This window comes from Crocodylus siamensis, chromosome 6 (genome assembly GCF_052110815.1).
Source record: "Crocodylus siamensis isolate JL-2025a chromosome 6, ASM5211081v1, whole genome shotgun sequence".
In the NCBI taxonomy this organism is placed as follows: Eukaryota; Metazoa; Chordata; order Crocodylia; family Crocodylidae; genus Crocodylus; species Crocodylus siamensis.
Window position 1 is genome coordinate 20,743,400 of NC_143400.1, and position 16,231 is coordinate 20,759,630.

The following is a 16,231-nucleotide window of genomic DNA, read 5'->3' on the forward strand; positions in this document are numbered from 1 at the left end:
GCAGAGGAGACCACACCCTTACCCTGTCTCTTTAGGTAACCTGAGCTGGCTGCATTCCTGAGGGAGGAGGAAACCTGCTCCCTCTGCCTACGTGACTGGCATCACCTACCTGGGTGAGGGGCATCTACCTGGTGGGCTGGAGTCTGCCTAGCAACAGGTGATGTATTTTAAATTGGTTGGCCGACAGCCAGCAGGAGCTGGCCTCCACTGGACCAGGTGAGCCAGGTCACAGGGGCTATACAAGTTAAGACTGCCCAGGAGGAGGGGGCAGCAGCCATGCGGGGGACTCAGACATGGAGAGGCGCTTTACCATCTGAAACTGGCTCTCTCCCCCATAGCTCATGAGCAAGGAGCAGCCTGCCTCCAGAGGGAATCGCCAACAGCCTCGGGATGATGCTTGTGAGTAAACTACTCGAGACCCGGTTAGACATCTAGCTGGCAGTAATGCAGATGCGTGATCAAAAGGCTACCTCAGCCAGACTGTTATGCTCGATGGGATTCCTATGACATTGCTCTATCTTGTACCTTATTCTCACCCTACCCCTGCGATCAACACAGCTCTCCTCTGTGACAGGTGTAGGAGACTTATTGAGGGTGGGTCTAAGTTATGCCCAAGAGGCCCCTTGGGTCTGCGGACTAAGGGAGACTTTCCTTTTTGGCCCCCGACTTGGGGAAGTGCCCCAAGTGCCTGTACTGGGTTTCCCGAGGACACAGAGCTTGAGCGGGTCCCCCCTCGGGGCGGTGGCAGCGACGTTCCCCACGGGCTAGCGACTGCTCCAGGAAGGGGGTCGGCCAGACGCGAGGCGCCCCGGGGAGGCTCTCGGAGCCGGGAAGGTGGTCGGGCGCAGGAGCGCCCCCTGCTGGCCCGCCACAGGGAGGTCGTGCCCCGGGCCGCCGAGTCCCGCTGCCCCTCCCGCCCCCGGTCTCCGGCGCCGCAGACATCTCCTGCCCCGGGACACGGCTCCCCCCGCCGCACGGCGAGCGCTGCCGGCTCGGGCCCGGCCTGTCTGCGGGGAAGGAGACCCGGGCCCGGCCCAATGCCGACACCCAGCGCAGCGCACGCGCGTCCTCCTCCCCCGGCCCGGCCCGAGGCACACGGCTCCCCCGCCAGCCTCCCGGCCCGGCCCGCGCCAGCTGGTAGCGGCACATGCGCAGTGAGCCCCGCTTCCGAGAGAAGGGCTGGGTGTCTGCGCATGCGCCCTGGGCAGAGTGGGGTGGGGCAGTTGACGCGGAGGGCGGCCGTAGAGGAGCCAGTGCGCAGGCGCTGCCGGGCAGCTGTTGGGGGAGCTTGGCGGGAGCGGCGCGGGGCGTTGCTGGGACGTGCCGGGACCGGGCTCGGCTCGGCTCGGCTGGGGGCTGCAGCTGCGCCCCCGCCCACGTGTCGGGCAGCAGCGTCACCTGGGGGCTGCCCTTTGTGGGGGGGTGACGGTTCCGTGTCCCCATCGGCTGGTAAGCCCTGTGCTGGCTCCTGTCCCACAGGTGCCCCACGCCCGAGCGGAGGCAGAGCAGGAGCCCGGGCCCTCCTGGGGCAGGGAATGGCGACTGTGCTGGAGCCGGTGGCAGCCGTGCGCCTTTCCCTGCACAGCCCCAGGGCAGCCCGAGGGGACGCTGGGGGAGCAGGACCTGAGAGGTCTCCAGGCAGGAAAAATCCCTCGTGTCTCCCAGGCTGGAACCACAGGGGCGGCCCCGAGGTGGTTGGCACTGCAGCAAGCCACGCAGCAGGTGGGGGAGGAGATGGTCCAGTGCAGGGGGATCCGGGAGGTGAATCAGGCCGTGCAGCCCCGTTCTGCAGCAGCATGGCCCTCGGAGACCCCCCCGGCCCCGAGACGTGGCGCCGGCGCTTCTGGGCCCTCCGCTACCGGGAGGCGGCGGGGCCGCGGGAGGTGCGCAGCCGCCTGCAGGAGCTGTGCCAGGGCTGGCTGGAGCCGCAGCCCGGAGCAGGTGCTGGAGCTGGTGGTGCTGGAGCAGTTCCTGGCCATCCTGCCGCGGGGCATGCGGAGCTGGGAGTGGGGGCGCGGCGTGGAGACCTGCACAGAAACAGTGACTCTGGCCGAGGGGTTTCTTTTGAGGCAGGTGGAAGCTGAGAAGCTCCAGGTGAGAGCATTTCACCCAGATCATCAATGCTGCACTCCCCATCTCCATGTGCTTGGGAGGTGTTCCCTCCCCGCCAGGGCCCTTGTCTTTAAACATGTTGCCTTGACTGCTTTAAAGAGCCAAGTGCCTAGAGTGTGATAAGCTGGGCCAGGGCAGTCACATGGGCTCCTACATCCGCAGCTACACCCACATCATGCATCTGAAAAATGGAGGATTTTGCACCCCTGCCTGGCATGGCCTAGCCTTGCAGATGGTTACAGTGCAGAGGAATTCCAGAGAGGGCTGTGGGGGCAGAAGGCAGCTGAATAGGAGATACTGATAGGGTAACACTTGTGACTGCAGCTCCAGGAGGCCTTTGAGGACGTGGCCGTGTATTTGACACAGGAGGAGTGGGAGCTGTTAGAAAATGAAGACAAAGGGCTTTACTGGAGCCAGATGCTGAGAAACTACCAAGCCCTTGTTTCCCTGGGTAAGTCTGTTTCCTCCTTGTCCCTGGAGTCATTAATGCTCTGACATTTATTATCTTCTCTCTGTGTCCAGGCAGTTTCATCCTTGCAAACTCTTGGCTGTGCTTACTTGGAGATCTGTGTTCCCAAGCTCACTCTGCCATTCTCAAAAGTTTTCTTGTCCTCCTCCTTAAATCCCTCTGTTTCAAATGCCTGTCACTGTGTTGAAAAGAAGTGGGCTTAGTACAGGCCCTAGTGAAGAGCAGTTTTAATTTCCATAGGATCTCTGATGCACAGGGGCTTGTTTTGGCTTTTGTAGGGCTGGGGTACTTACCACCAGAAAAGCAAGCCAACTTTGTAGGAGCTTTCTTTTCCCTCCGGTTAGACCAAAGAACTTCCTTAAGGAAGAGTTCCAACTCTTCTAGCTCAGCAAAAAAACATATTGACCAGTTCTACATTATGGGCTTTTTACATATGGTAAAAGGTTTCTCCTTTTGTCCATATCCAGGACTCCCAGGACCTTTGTTTTAAACCCTGCAGTATTTCCCAGCCTGTGTGCTCATCTCCCCTTGTGAGATGATGCTCCCTTTGAATGAGATGAGTATTTTTGTTGCCACTACAATTCTTATAAAAGAATCCCTCCCTGTGTGTGCCCTTCTGGTGAATTACCCTCTGTGCCAGAAAAAGAGTCTTATAGTGAGCCATCTGTCTTTGATTCTGTTCACTGCCACAAGTCCTTGCTTTAAACCTTAACTGAGAAGAAACTCATTTCCACTCCTTTGCCTGGAGTTGCACTGATAAGACAGATGTTATCCAGCCCTCACCGTATCAAATCTCTTGAGTTTGGTACCTAGTAAATAGTAAAAGGTTGACCTTCCTATTTTCTAGCACATCAAGGGCACATCTGTGGATCACTGCATCTCCATCCCTGTCCTTGGAGACTGTCAATCTCATGCCCCTTTTTTCTGTCTTGGAGTGGTTGGACTTTGTTTCCTCTGACCATTCCCCCTGCAACCTGGGTGACAAGGACTGTCATCTATTGAAGGCTTCTCCCTGCAGCACCTTCTCTTTCATCCTAAATGTCCACTCCTGCTTGTCCTTCAAGGCCACAGTAGAATCCTTGAGTTTGTTGGATCCATTCCCCAAATCTCCTTTGGTTTATTTTGCGTCCAGTACCCAATCACGAACACTCTTTAACCACTGCCCCAAACAGGATATTGAGGTCCCACACCTGACTTAATCTGCCGCATCCAGCGAGGAGAGGTGGAGCTCTGGGTCTGTGATGATGAGGACAGTGGGGAATTCAAAAGGTCTGAGGACCTACCACCAGGTGAGTTTTGGCTGTCCCCTTCCCACAACTCACCTTTTAGAAATGCTCCATGCCCAGAGTGACTGGGGGATGGAATCTGCAGGCATGTCCTGCACTGGCCTTCCAGGGTGCTGACTTCAAATAGCTTATGCTGTAGTGCGTCCAGGCAGGTATTGTTCCCATGCTCTGGAATTGAAAGCTGTGGAGAAAAGCAACTGTTCCCTTCTTCTCTGTCTAACTACAGCTGTTAGGGGACAATCAAGCTTTATGTTTAGGCACAGATCTGATTCCCCTGGGATACTGTGATCTTAAATTTCTGTCACCACTTAACAGTGTAAGAGCTGATTCCCCAGGCCAAGGTAGTCATGCCATTCTTAACACCCTCTCTCAGTGCATGATGGGATATATAGTCCTATCCCACCCCCATGGAAATCAGCGTGGTTGGCAGAGATTCAGTGTAGCTATTATTGTTAGATGAGAGAGAGCCTGGGGATCTGGCTGATTTCTCCTGGCCAGGTGAACTTAGAGCCCAGGAAATGTTCATGCATGGTCTCAGGCTGCCCCAGACTGGCTGGGGTTCACAAACCTTCATGTTGTGGGAGGAAGTGAATCCTCTATGGCTTGCATCTTTCCGTCTTGTCCCTGTGGCTCTGAGTCTCACAGAGCCTGAGACTCAACACAGTCCATGTGCCGGCTCATGTCAAGACCTTTGTCCCCCATGAGGATTCTGGTGACATGGAGGCCACTTGTGCCTCATCCATAGAAGAAAAACCCACAAGCTCATTTCCTGCCCTAGGCCTTTCCCTGGAAGTAGGTGGAAAGCAGAGTCCTGCTCCTTTGAGAAGATGAACCCACAGCTCTCCATTCTCTCCTCCAAGAACTCTTCTTGGAGGAAGGAGGGGTGAAACACATTGGCTTTTTCTACCAAGCAGAAGCAGGACTTGCATGTCCCACAGAAGAGGCTGAACCAATAGAAGGCCATGCTCCCCACACCTCTGACTGCAGACAAGTCCCAGAGATCTACCACTGGGCTCTTTGCTCTTGTGCCACATGCTGCTCTCAGGACTGCCAGAGATCAAGGGCAAGCACAGGAGAGCAGTCATGCCAACGCACTTTGGCTGCTGTAGCATGTCGGCTGAGCCAGGGGAGGGCACAGCATCACTGCATCCTGGACCTACTGTTGCTGTGGAATAGAGCAGCTTTTAAATTCTCATTCTTCCTTTAAATGGATATTTCTGATCTCCTCCTCAGCCTGTTAGAGCAAGAAGCCCTTTAGGTCCACATATCCCATGTGGGTTTTTACCAGCAGTGTTTGAGGTGATGGGGGTGAGAGGTGGGACAGAAACCCTGAGAGTCTCTGGCTCTGAACTCCACCAAGTAGGGAACCATACGCTGTCACAGGGACCCTGCCCCTCCCTCACCTCCAGCCCTTGGGGTTTGGCAGGGAGACCTTGTTTTCTTAAGGAAGCCCAAGTGGCAAGGTCCAGTCCTGCTTGGAGGCCCATCCCAGCAGATGGAATAACAGTGTTTGCCCTGTACCAGCAGGCTAGGTGCTGACCTGGAATTTCTCTGCCCTATGCAGGAGGCACCTGGCTGCTGAGTGGAGCTGAGAAGCAGGTTCCTGAGGAAGAGCCTGCAAACCTGGAGCCACCCCAGGCTCCCACAGGGAGTTTGGACAAGATGGACTCCATGACTCCCAAGGAGGACCAATGGCACAAGAGTCAGGGTAGGTCCCGAAAGGAGGAAAAGAATGTAGCAGTGAGTCAAGTGTCGTCTGCACTTGAGCATGAGTGAGGAAAAGGGACAGAAGCTAGAATCAGTCCTAGGTGCATGGAAGAATTTGTGGAGCTGAAGAACCATGAGGCAAAACTGCAGGGGAGAGAGACCCTGTGTCCAAGCCAACCCTGTATCCAGTTGATACAAGGGAAGCAGGAGCTTGGTGCCAAGCCCAGGGGGATTACCCAGCCCTGCCCTGAGTGCAGGAAAAGCGTTAGCTGCCCCTCACTCTTGGCTCTGCATGAGATAAAGCATGCTGGGGAAAAGTCCCACATTTGCACCAAGTGCGGGAAGAGCTTCACCTGCCTTACAACCCTGGCTGTTCACTGTAAGATCCATTCTGGAGTGATCCCTCACTGTTTCACCAAATGTGAGATGAACTTTGTGTGTCCCTCAGGTCTGGGCAAGCACCGACATGTGCAGAGGGGAAAGTGTCAGTACTGCTGTGTCCCATGTGGTAAGACCATCACCCATTTATTTTCCCTGACCACCAGAATATCTGCCTGCATAGGAAGATGCACTGTTGCACCAAATGCAGGAAGAACTTCGTCTGCAGGCAAGGCCTGTCCCAGGACCAGTGTGTGCAGAGTGGGGAGCAGCCACTCCACTGCACCAAGTGTGGGAAGGCCTTCGGGCATCCCTCCAGCCTGGCCAGGCACAGGTGTATGCACACAAAGGAGAAGCCACATCAGTGTTCTGAGTGTGGGAAGAGCTTTACCCACCCTTCCTTGCTGGCCCTGCATCAGCGCATTCACACAGGGGAGAGACCACGTCAGTGCTCAGTGTGTGGGAAGAGATTTACTCGGTCTTCCCCCCTAGTCACGCACCAACGCATCCACACAGGGGGCAAGCTGTATCTGTGTTCTGAGTGTGGGAAGATGTTCACCCAGTCCTCTAGCCTGGCTAGGCACCAGTGCCTCCACACAGGGGAAAAACCACATCAGTGTTCTGAGTGTGGGAAGAGCTTTATGCAGCCTTACTTGCTGGTCCGGCACCAGCGCATCCACGCTGGGGAGAAGCCACATCAATACTCTTGAGTGTGGGAAGAGATTCACTTGGTCTTCCTGCCTCGTCGCGCACCAGCGCATCCACACAGGAGAGGCCACATTGATGCCTTGAGTGTGGGAAGAGATTCACTGACTTCTCCAGCCTGACCAAACACCAGCGCATCTACACGGGGCAGAAACCATATCAGTGCTCTGAATGTGGGAAGAGCTTCACCCAATGTTCCTACCTAGTTATGCACCAACACAGGAGAGAAGCCACATCAGTGCTTTGAGTCTGCAAAGAACTTTACCTGCTGCTCCAGCCTGGCCAAGCACCAATGCCACTAGGCTGAAGAAGCTACACAGGTGCCCTGAGTATGGGAAAAGCTTCACCCAATCCTCCAGCCTTGCCTGGCACCAGTGCATCCACACCTAGGAGCATCCATCATTTGTCCAGCAATGCAGGGAGGGTTTGGGGATTCCTAGCTGTCCAGGACCTGCCAGTGGCTGCATTCAGGCAAACAACTTCTTGCTGTTGGAGTTCAGCTAGAGTTGATATAGCCTTTGGCTTTGTAGGGCACTGAAGGACCCAGAGACTAGGCCCCATGTTTGATTGTAGGGAGGGACTAAGAGGAATCACCTGGGGCAGAAGCCAGTCCAGAAGTTGGGGGAACATGTGAGGAGATGTTCTTTGTATCAGACTTGGAGTCTGTGTCTTTTCCATCATTATCCAAAAGGAGCCAGTGCTTCTGGGGGAGAAGTGCCTTTTCAGTAGGGTTCTCTCCTCCAGACAGCTGGCTCCAAATGCACCTGGGACTGTCCTTGTCCACCTCCCAGCTTTGTCATCCCTCCTGGTCCCAGGGTCCTGGTATGTGAGTCTGTTGAGATGCAGGAAGGAGGATGTTTGTGGCTGGGGAAGCATTCCCTGCCCTCCACCTAGATCCCACCTTTCCTCCCCACCACATCACCTCTCTCCCAGACCTGCTCACGTCCATTGAGGCCTGCAAGTTTCTGCTGCTGCCAGCTCTAGACCCTGATATGTTTTGCTTCTCAGCTTCTCTAGAGTTCAGCATCTCTGTGTGCCTGCTGCTCCCCTGTGCTTCTGCCCTTCACTGCACTCAGTGTTACACAGTTTCTGCCCAGAAAGCCTAAGTAGTGAACATGGTATGCTTGTGGTTAAGCTCTGTGCCCTCTCTAGAGCTGTGAGATAGAAACTGGGGCCAAGAACTCTTTCCAGGGTAGATTTATCTGGGGCTTCCCAGCCCCTTCCCTTTGAGGATTTGCCACAGCCCCAGAGCTGTTAGAAACCCTTGGGTGAAGGAGTTGGTCACACTTTCATGATGCTGTGCAGCAAGAACTCTGCCTTTTTTGAAGGAACCTCTGGTCAGCAAGGAATAGAGTCCCTTTTCTGGGGAAAATAGGAGAGCAGGGGTGGAGGAAGTGCAGCCTGTCAGGTCCTGCCTCTCATGTGGAAGGGTGGGGGAAATATGATTATCTCCAGTGGGTGAAATGCAGCATGTTGAAATCTCTGGATAATGTTACCTGATCAGTCATATCCCAGTAGGCTGTGTCTCCTACGGAAAAAACTTGTTTCATTTCTCTTACACTTCTCCCAATAAAATAAAAGCCCCCAGAGGCATCTTGGGTATAATGCCCTGTGATTCCTGCTCCAGCTCTGACGGCTCCCCCGCCCCGCAAATAACCGAGCCTTGGGTGGGAGTGGAGAGACACTGGGCCAGCTGGACAGGCAGATTAAGAGATCTGCTTTGTTTGAGGATGCAACACTGCCTCTGCTGCTCTGACCTGGACCCACCCAGAGCTCAAACTGCCTCTACTAGAAAGAGCGACAGGACCCATGGCAGGTTAGAAACATATGAGTGCAAGTACACGCTAGACTCACATGTCCCCTTTCTCCTTCTGGTCCAGGGAAGCTTGTTGCCTTTCTTTTCTCCTCTAGGTTGTCTGTCAGCCTCAGCATCACCCTACAGCTGGGTTCCCAGGGCTGGGTTCCCAGGGCTGGATCCTGTGCAGTGAGCAATGGCTTACCTAAAAAAGATCCCTGAGGATGAGGCCATGTAGCCTCGGCACGAGCTTGGATAGCCACTAGTTGGGGGTCATCTGGGTGTCTGTGTTCTGCTAAGGGTTTTCCCAGGCTTCTGGGCTTTGTTGTTTGCCACCCACTTCTGCTTCATATCTCAGGACATTTCCTGTTTTTAAGCCTTAGAATGATAGTATCATAGAAAATTTGGGCTGCAAGAGACCTCATGAGGTCATCTAGTCCAACCCTCTCTTCAAAGCAGGACCATCCCCAACTACAGGTTTCTCCTGATTTATGCAGGTTCTCTATTTGCAAATTCATTTTTATGCAATGAGCATATTTAAACCCATAATTCATTATATGTGAGGTAAATTCATTCTTATGCGATTAGCATTGATGCTTCCCTGCCCAAGCAGGTAAGTCTGTGCAGGGAGGGGAGAGGGCTGTGGCCCCACTTGCCCCAGCCCCAGCTACAACAGCCCCGGGAGCAGCCGCCACCAGCTGCCTGTACCAGGGCACGGTGCAGCCCAGTGGCTGCAGGCAGCTAACACCAGCCGCTCCCGGGGCTGCTGCAGCCAGAGCTGGGGTGAGTGCCGCTCTCTTCCCTCTGCTCTGCTGCCCTGTGCAGCCCTGGGACTGGCACCCATCCCCCGCCCCTTCCCTAGTCCCAGCCTCCCTCTTTCACTACCATGGGAACATATACCTATTTGGTACATTGTAAAGTGGGTTTGCTTCATGCAAATTCGATTCATGCCCATTCTCTGGAAATGCACGTACAGCATAAATTGAGGGAAACCAGAAAGGCTCAGCCCAGGTCAGTGCCAAGATACCCAATGCCTCCAATGCAGATGACACCAAGCTGGAAGGAGTAGTAGATATACTGGAGGGTAAGGTCAGGATTCAGAGAAATGTAGATAAATTGGAGAATAGGACCAAAAGAAATCTCATGAGGTTCAATAAAGACAAGTGCAAAGTCCTGCACTTTGCACTTGTAACATCCGTCATTCCAGGCAGGCAAGGCTTTGTCTTGCTGGATGTTAAAAATCTCCAAGGATGATGATTCCATAACCTCTCTGGTTAACCTTTTCCAGAACTTTGCTTCCATACTAGTGAAAACATTTTCTTAATAGCTGGCCTAAACTTCCCTTGCTGCAATTTGAGAGCGTTGCTCTTTGTTCTGTCATCTGCAACCATTAAGAACAGTTTAGCGCTGTCCTTTCTGAAACCACCCTTCAGCTAGTTGAAAGCTGCTATTAAGTCCCCTCTCCACCTTCTCTTCCGCAGACTAAATATGCCCAGTCCATAGATTCATAGACATTAGGGCTGGAAGGGACCCTGGAAGATCTTCGAGTCCAGCCCTCTGCCCCAGGGGCAGGAAGTCAGTAGGGATCACAGGATCCCAGCAAGATAAACATCCAAATGTCTCTTGAAGGCGTTCAATGTAGGTGCTTGAACCACCTCTGGCAGCAGTCTATTCCAAACCTTGGGGGCTCAGACAGTAAAAAAGTTCTTCCTTATGTCCGGCCTGAAATGGTCATGGAGGAATTTGTGACCGTTCAACCTTATCAACCCTAGGAGCGCTCTGGTGAACAGATGTTTCCCCAGATCCTGGTGAGCACCCCTGATAAACTTATAGGTGGCCACCAGATCACCCTTGAGCCTGCGCTTTTCCAGGCTAAAGAGCCCCATGGCTCTCAGGCTCTTGTCATAAGGTCTGTTTTCCTGCCTTCTGATCATGCGCGTGGCTCTCCTCTGCATTCTTTCAAGCTTCTCCACATCCTTTTTGAGTTGTGGAGCCCAAAACTGGATGAAGTGCTCCAGCTGCGGCCTCACCAAGGCCGAGTACAAGGGGAGAATGACGTCCCGGGATTTGCATAAGAAGCATCTATGGATGCAAGTCAGCGTTTTGGTCGCTTTACTAGCCGCAGCATCGCATTGCAGGCTCATGTTCATTTTGTGGTCAATGATGACCCCCAAGTCTCTTTTGTCTTGGCCCTAGGGCAGAGTCTTGAGGGACCCACTGGTCACAGCGAACCTCGACGATTGGCCTCCATCCACCACCACCCTCTGGGTCCTACCGTGGAGCCAGTTCCCCAGCCAGTGGATCGTGGTGAGGCCAAGGCTGCAGTTTGCCAAGAGGTGATCAGGGGATACCAGATCAAAAGCTTTTTTCAAAGCCAGTATATATGACATCAATCTCTTCCCCCTTGTCCAGATGATAAGTCACCTGATCATAGAAGGAAATGAGATTGGTCAAGCAAGACATACCCACAACAAGCCCATGCTGGCTATCCCTCGGGATATTGCCATCAGCTAGTCTGTTAAGGATGGCCTCTTTGATAATCATTTCCAAGACCTTCCCCAGGATGGAGGTCAGGCTGATGGGCCTGTAGTTTGCCAGATCTACTTTCCCCCTTTCTTGAAGATCGGCACCACATTGGCCTTCTTCCAATCAGTGAGCACTTCACCTGAGCGCCACGAGCTCTTGAAGATCCGTGCCAGGGGCTGGGCTATGATGCTCACCAGTTCCTTGAGTACCCTGGGGTGTAACCCATCAGGGCTGGCTGACTTGAAGGTATCCAGCCTCTCAAGGTGTTCCTTCACGAGGTCAGCTTTGATGGAGGGTAAGGAATCTCCCTCACCCGGACCTCCCTGTCCTGTAATGGGCGGGGCCATCCCATGGGACTGGTGGAAAACTGATGCAAAGTACCATTTAAAAAGTTGGCTTGTTCCTGGGCATCAGTTGTCAGTTGTCCCATCTGGTTCAGCAGGGGTCCAATGTTGCCCTTGCTTTTCCTCCAGCTCCCCACATATCTAAAAAGGATTTTTTGTTGACCTTGATATTTGTAGCTAGCTGGAGTTCAATCGCAGCCTTGGCTTTCCTGGTTTGCTCTCTGCAGGTCCGGACCAGAGCAGAGTATTCCTCCTTGGTGGCAGTTCCAGTCCTCCATCCTTTGTAGGTCTGCTTTTGAAGATGCAGGAGGTCCGCCAGTATCCTGGAGAGCCAAGGGGGCTGCTGTGCACTTTTGCTGCCTTTCCTCTGAGACAGGATGGACTTCGCTTGCACATCCAGGATTGCTCCCTTGAGTACCAGCCACTCGTCCTGAACTCCCCTCCCCTTTGGGCTGTGGCCCTTGAGGGCCTCTCTGACAAGCCTCCTTAGCTTGTCAAAGTCAGCTTTCCTGAAGCCGAGGACTTCTGTATTACTGACTGACTTGCCAGCTTTACAGTGGTTACTGTCACCCAGCTTCCCTTCGATAGTCAGGTTGCTGATTAGGTGGTTCCCAGTTGCCAGTACCAGGTCGAGCAACGCTTCACCTCTCATCGGCCCATAGACTTCCTGTGTCAGATAGAGCTTGTCCATGCACAAGAGAAACTTTGCGACCACTTGGAATTGGCCGAGCGCTCTTCCCACGAGATGTCAGGGTAGTTGACGTCTCCCATGACAACCATGCACCGGGAGCGTGCAGCCTCAGCTAGTTCCCTGGCAAACTCCTGGTCAAGGTCTTGATCCCTTAGCCTGTCATCACAAGCCATGTCCCCCAGCTCCTGAACCATTTTTGTTGCTCTGCTGGTCTCTCTCCAATGTGTCCACATCCTTTCTGTACTGAGGGGCCCAAAACTAGGCACAATACTTCAGATGTGGCCTCAAATACTGAATAGCGGGGAATAGTCACTTGCCTTGATCTGCTGGCAACCTTCATGGATTGTAAGGCTGAAGGGACCTTGGAAGATCATCAGGTCCAGCCCCATTGGTAGGTCCCTTCCTACCAATGCAGCCCAGGATGCCGTTAGCCTTCTTGGCAGCAAGGCACACTCTTGGTTTATATTCAGCTTATTGTCCACGGTGATCCCCAGGTCTTCTTCTGCGGAGCTCTTGGTTAACCAGTCACTCCCAGCCTGCACCGGTGCAAGGGATTGTCCCATCCTAAGTGCAGGACTTTGCACATGTCCTTATTGAACCTCATGAAATTCCTTTTGGTCCTATCTTCCAATTTGTCTAGGTCTCTGTATCCTGACCTTGCCCTCCAGTATATCTACTAGGGCTGCACGAGGCTTCGGGCAGAGCTTCGGATCCAGGGAAGTTTCGGAGGCTTTGGGGGCTGAAGCAGCACATCCAGGTTGAAGCGCGGCCTCGTTTGGCTTCCCGAAGTGCTTCAGAGCCACCTCGGAGATCTGGCCATAGGGTATAATGGGCAAACAATAAAATATGTATAATTTTGTTGTTTTTTTGTCTGATTTGGATAAAGTTTTCAGGGGTGGTAGACTCTGCAGAGAGGATGAAGCCTGCCAGGTTTAAAGAAAATCGGTGCAGGAGTTTGGAGGTAACAGCACCCCAAATTCTTGAAAGCAAACCTCATGTCACGTCTAGCTGTTACAACGTAGTGGGGTCAAATCTGCTGGGCTGGTAGCTCTTACTGAGGCCACAAAGCCTGCCGTGCTTCAGGGAGATCGGTGCAGGGGTTTGGGGGGAACTGCCCCTCAAGCTGCAGACAAGCAAAACTGGTGCCCTGGGTGCCGTGGGACTGACTGTCTCTGTCTTGGGGTGGGAGGGGAGACCCTGCTGCAGGCCTGGCTGCGAAGCTCCTGTGCTCCCAGTTACCAACCAATCACTCATGATTCACTCGGGGACCAGCTCAATACACGGGACCTCCTTCTACATAATGACTTAATGAGCATCAATTAGCACCCACCAAACCAGGTTAAGGGGAGGAAAGACTCAATACAGACAATCAGCTGCCCCAAGATGGACACAGTCTTGGCATGAGTTTTGCCAGTCAATAGCTAGGGGTGCAGGGCCCCAGGACCCCCCTGCACCGATCTCCTTGACAGCTGGCAGGCGTCACCCTGCTGTGCCTTAGCACATGCGGTGTCACCCAGGGCACCAGTTTTGCTTGTCCACAGCTTGAGGGGCAGTTCCCCCCTGCACCCCTGTACAGTAGCAGTAATGCCAAGATTATTAGTAATAGTTTTTTAATGAATACTATTACCACTTTTAACCAGAGCTGACCCTAGCGGGATGTGGGGCCCACAATAGTGGGGTGTAGGGTGCAGGGCAAATCAGCCTGTGTGGGGCCACGGTATCCCCAAAAAGGGGGGGCTGGGGTCTCGGTGCTTCAGCAGCATGCGGCTGAGCCGACAGCTCCAGGTGGGCCCTGCAGGAGGGGCTGAGGCTGCTCCATGGGGCACCCCCAAAGTGCAGGGCCCAGGGCGGTCACCCTGATTCCCTGTACTCTAGGGATAGCTCTGATTTCTATTAATATAATAGCTATAGAAGCAGGACTAATTATGTTACTACTACTATTGGTGTTATTATTACTATACCTATTCCTATTATTATAGCAGCAGAAGTGTAGTAGTAGTAATAATATTACTAATATTGCTGCTATTATTCTTATTAGTTATATTGCTATTATGATGAATGCCGCTACTGCTAACAGACAGATCTTGGCACCAATTCCTTACCCTGCTCAGCTATCCACCAGACCAAAAGCTTGGTTGACAATAGGTGTCCACACCCAGGTGGCTGACAGTGCCTCACTCTCCCCTAGACACCCGCTCCCAACTTATCTTGCACTCAGCACCAGTTACAGGTGTTGTGGCAGAGAAGAACCACCCAGAGGCCACCTGGGGTCAGGTGTGAGCTGAAGGAGTGCAGGCGGCCCCAGTAACTGGGGGCAGCTAAACCCAACAACAAGTGGTTGCACGGGCTAAACCAGTAACAGCCCCTGGCTGGATCAGGACAGCAGCTTTCTCCAGGGGCACTCTGCAAATCTTAACAAGCCCCCCTCATCACCCTGGTGATTAGCAGGATGGTAATGGAGGGGGAGTAGAGATGTGGGGAATGAACCCCAGAAGTCCTGACAGCTGCTGCTAGTCCACAGTCCCCCTTCCAGTCTTGACCTCCTGTTCTCACCCCCCCGACCCCCGCTCCCTTCCTGGCAGCAGGGATAGAGCTTCTTTGACACTCCTGGATCTCGCTCTCCGCCCACTGCCAAGGAAAGGACCCAGGAGTCGGGGCGCTCAGTCCAGCCTGCTCTAACCCACTGGACTTCTCAGAGCTGGGGAGAGGACCCAGGAGTCCTGGCTCCCAGGCGAGGCAGCTCCTCAGGATGACTGGGTTTTAATGCATGACACAGATGTGGAACAGTGGGGGTGGGGGCTCGCCTCTGTAAGCCTTAGTGGGTCACGTTAGAGGTGTCTACCTAGTGTAGCAGCTCTTGGGAACCCCCCGCCAAGGAAGACAGAGTTCCATAAGCCTTGCAGCTTTTATCCTGACAGCAAAGGTAGTCTCACATTATGCAGCAAAGCCTGGCGCTAACCCATGCCAGGCTGGCACCTGACCTGCTCTCTGCCAGCCCTAGGGCTTTCTTGATTCCCCCATGCTACAGATCCCTGAAGGGTGGAGTTGCTATATGGAGGCGGGAGATCTGGCTGCAGGACTATTCTCCATGGCTGCAGGGGACAAGATAAGGCACTGGGATTGGAAACGGGGCATCACCCAGCTCCATGGGAACTCTCGAGTGCTGAGAGTGGGCACAGCCGAGTGAACGAAGGGTTTAATCACATGGGCAGTTGCACCAGCCTGATAAGACATGAATAGAGTTAACAAGTGGTTTTAGCCAGGATCCAGGTATGGCAAAGCCTGCAGCTGAGGAGAAGGGTGAAGAACAATTCTCACCTGCTCATTGAAGTACCGTATTCTCTCGTATGCAACGTACCACTGCCGCTCTTTTTGGGTTTTCTTGCAAGACAGACTGTAGAAGACAAATCGAACGTCTCTTCTGCTGGCTCCTGCTGGGGCCTGCTTGCACTTTGAGGCTCCATGGATATGAAGCGGAGGAGCGGAAATCTTTCCCCCGTGCCAGGATGACCGAGAAACCCGTGGAGCTGCTTCGCCACGAGAGACGCAGCGGGCTCCAGGGAGGACCCATGAGACCGGTTCTGCGCAGCCTTGCTCCTCTCTGCTTTTCCTCTCACGTTGTGGGGAGCCCCCAGGGCTCGCTGCTGCTGACGCTGGTGCCCCTGTGGGAGGAGAGGCCCTCCCCCATCTCCTGCTCTGGTCTGCTCGCAGGGCAGGACCGGCAGCTGAGGCCTCTGTATGGACACACAGACAAACACATGGTTGGACATGCACACATGCAGTTGTGCAGACGTGCACACATGCACACCCTCCCCTGCCCCAGCCCAAAGACCAGGAATGAGGGTGTAGCACCACTCTGAGCACTCTGGCCCCGCACCTGTGGGGGCCACTCTGGGCTGTGCCAGTGCTGCCCCGAGGCTGCCAGCAGACCCAAGACAGGGTGCAGGTGCTCCAGCACCCCTGAAGCCCTATCCTGGGCATGGCCCTGCGGGAGGAGCTCACAGGTGTTGGGCCTTCCTTGTAGCCAGCCTGGGCCCAGAGCCCACCCAGAAGGGCTTCTGTGGCTCCAAGCTGCAGTTGGCAAGGGAAGGGAGACAGTGAGGGAAGAGAGACTTATGGTGGTTAAATCTGTGGGTCTGCAGAGGGTGGGAAGGAGCAAGATCCATCCACGTGTCCAGAAGCAGGCAGTCCCCAAGTCTCCCTATACCCTGCCTTGTT

At 54.0% G+C, this 16,231-nt stretch overlaps 1 protein-coding gene across 1 annotated transcript; it reads left to right on the forward strand.

Moving 5' to 3' along the window:
• The first annotated feature begins 1,267 nt into the window (after positions 1-1,267).
• LOC149861532 (zinc finger protein 287-like) lies at positions 1,268-13,112 on the forward strand. The gene is made up of 5 exons (XM_090052625.1): positions 1,268-2,094; positions 2,437-2,563; positions 3,754-3,870; positions 5,432-5,575; positions 6,023-13,112. The coding sequence occupies exons 1-3, from the start codon at positions 1,735-1,737 to the stop codon at positions 3,759-3,761; spliced, it is 495 nt and encodes a 164-aa protein (XP_089908751.1). The 5' UTR covers positions 1,268-1,734; the 3' UTR covers positions 3,762-3,870; positions 5,432-5,575; positions 6,023-13,112.
• Positions 13,113-16,231: the final 3,119 nt, after the last annotated feature.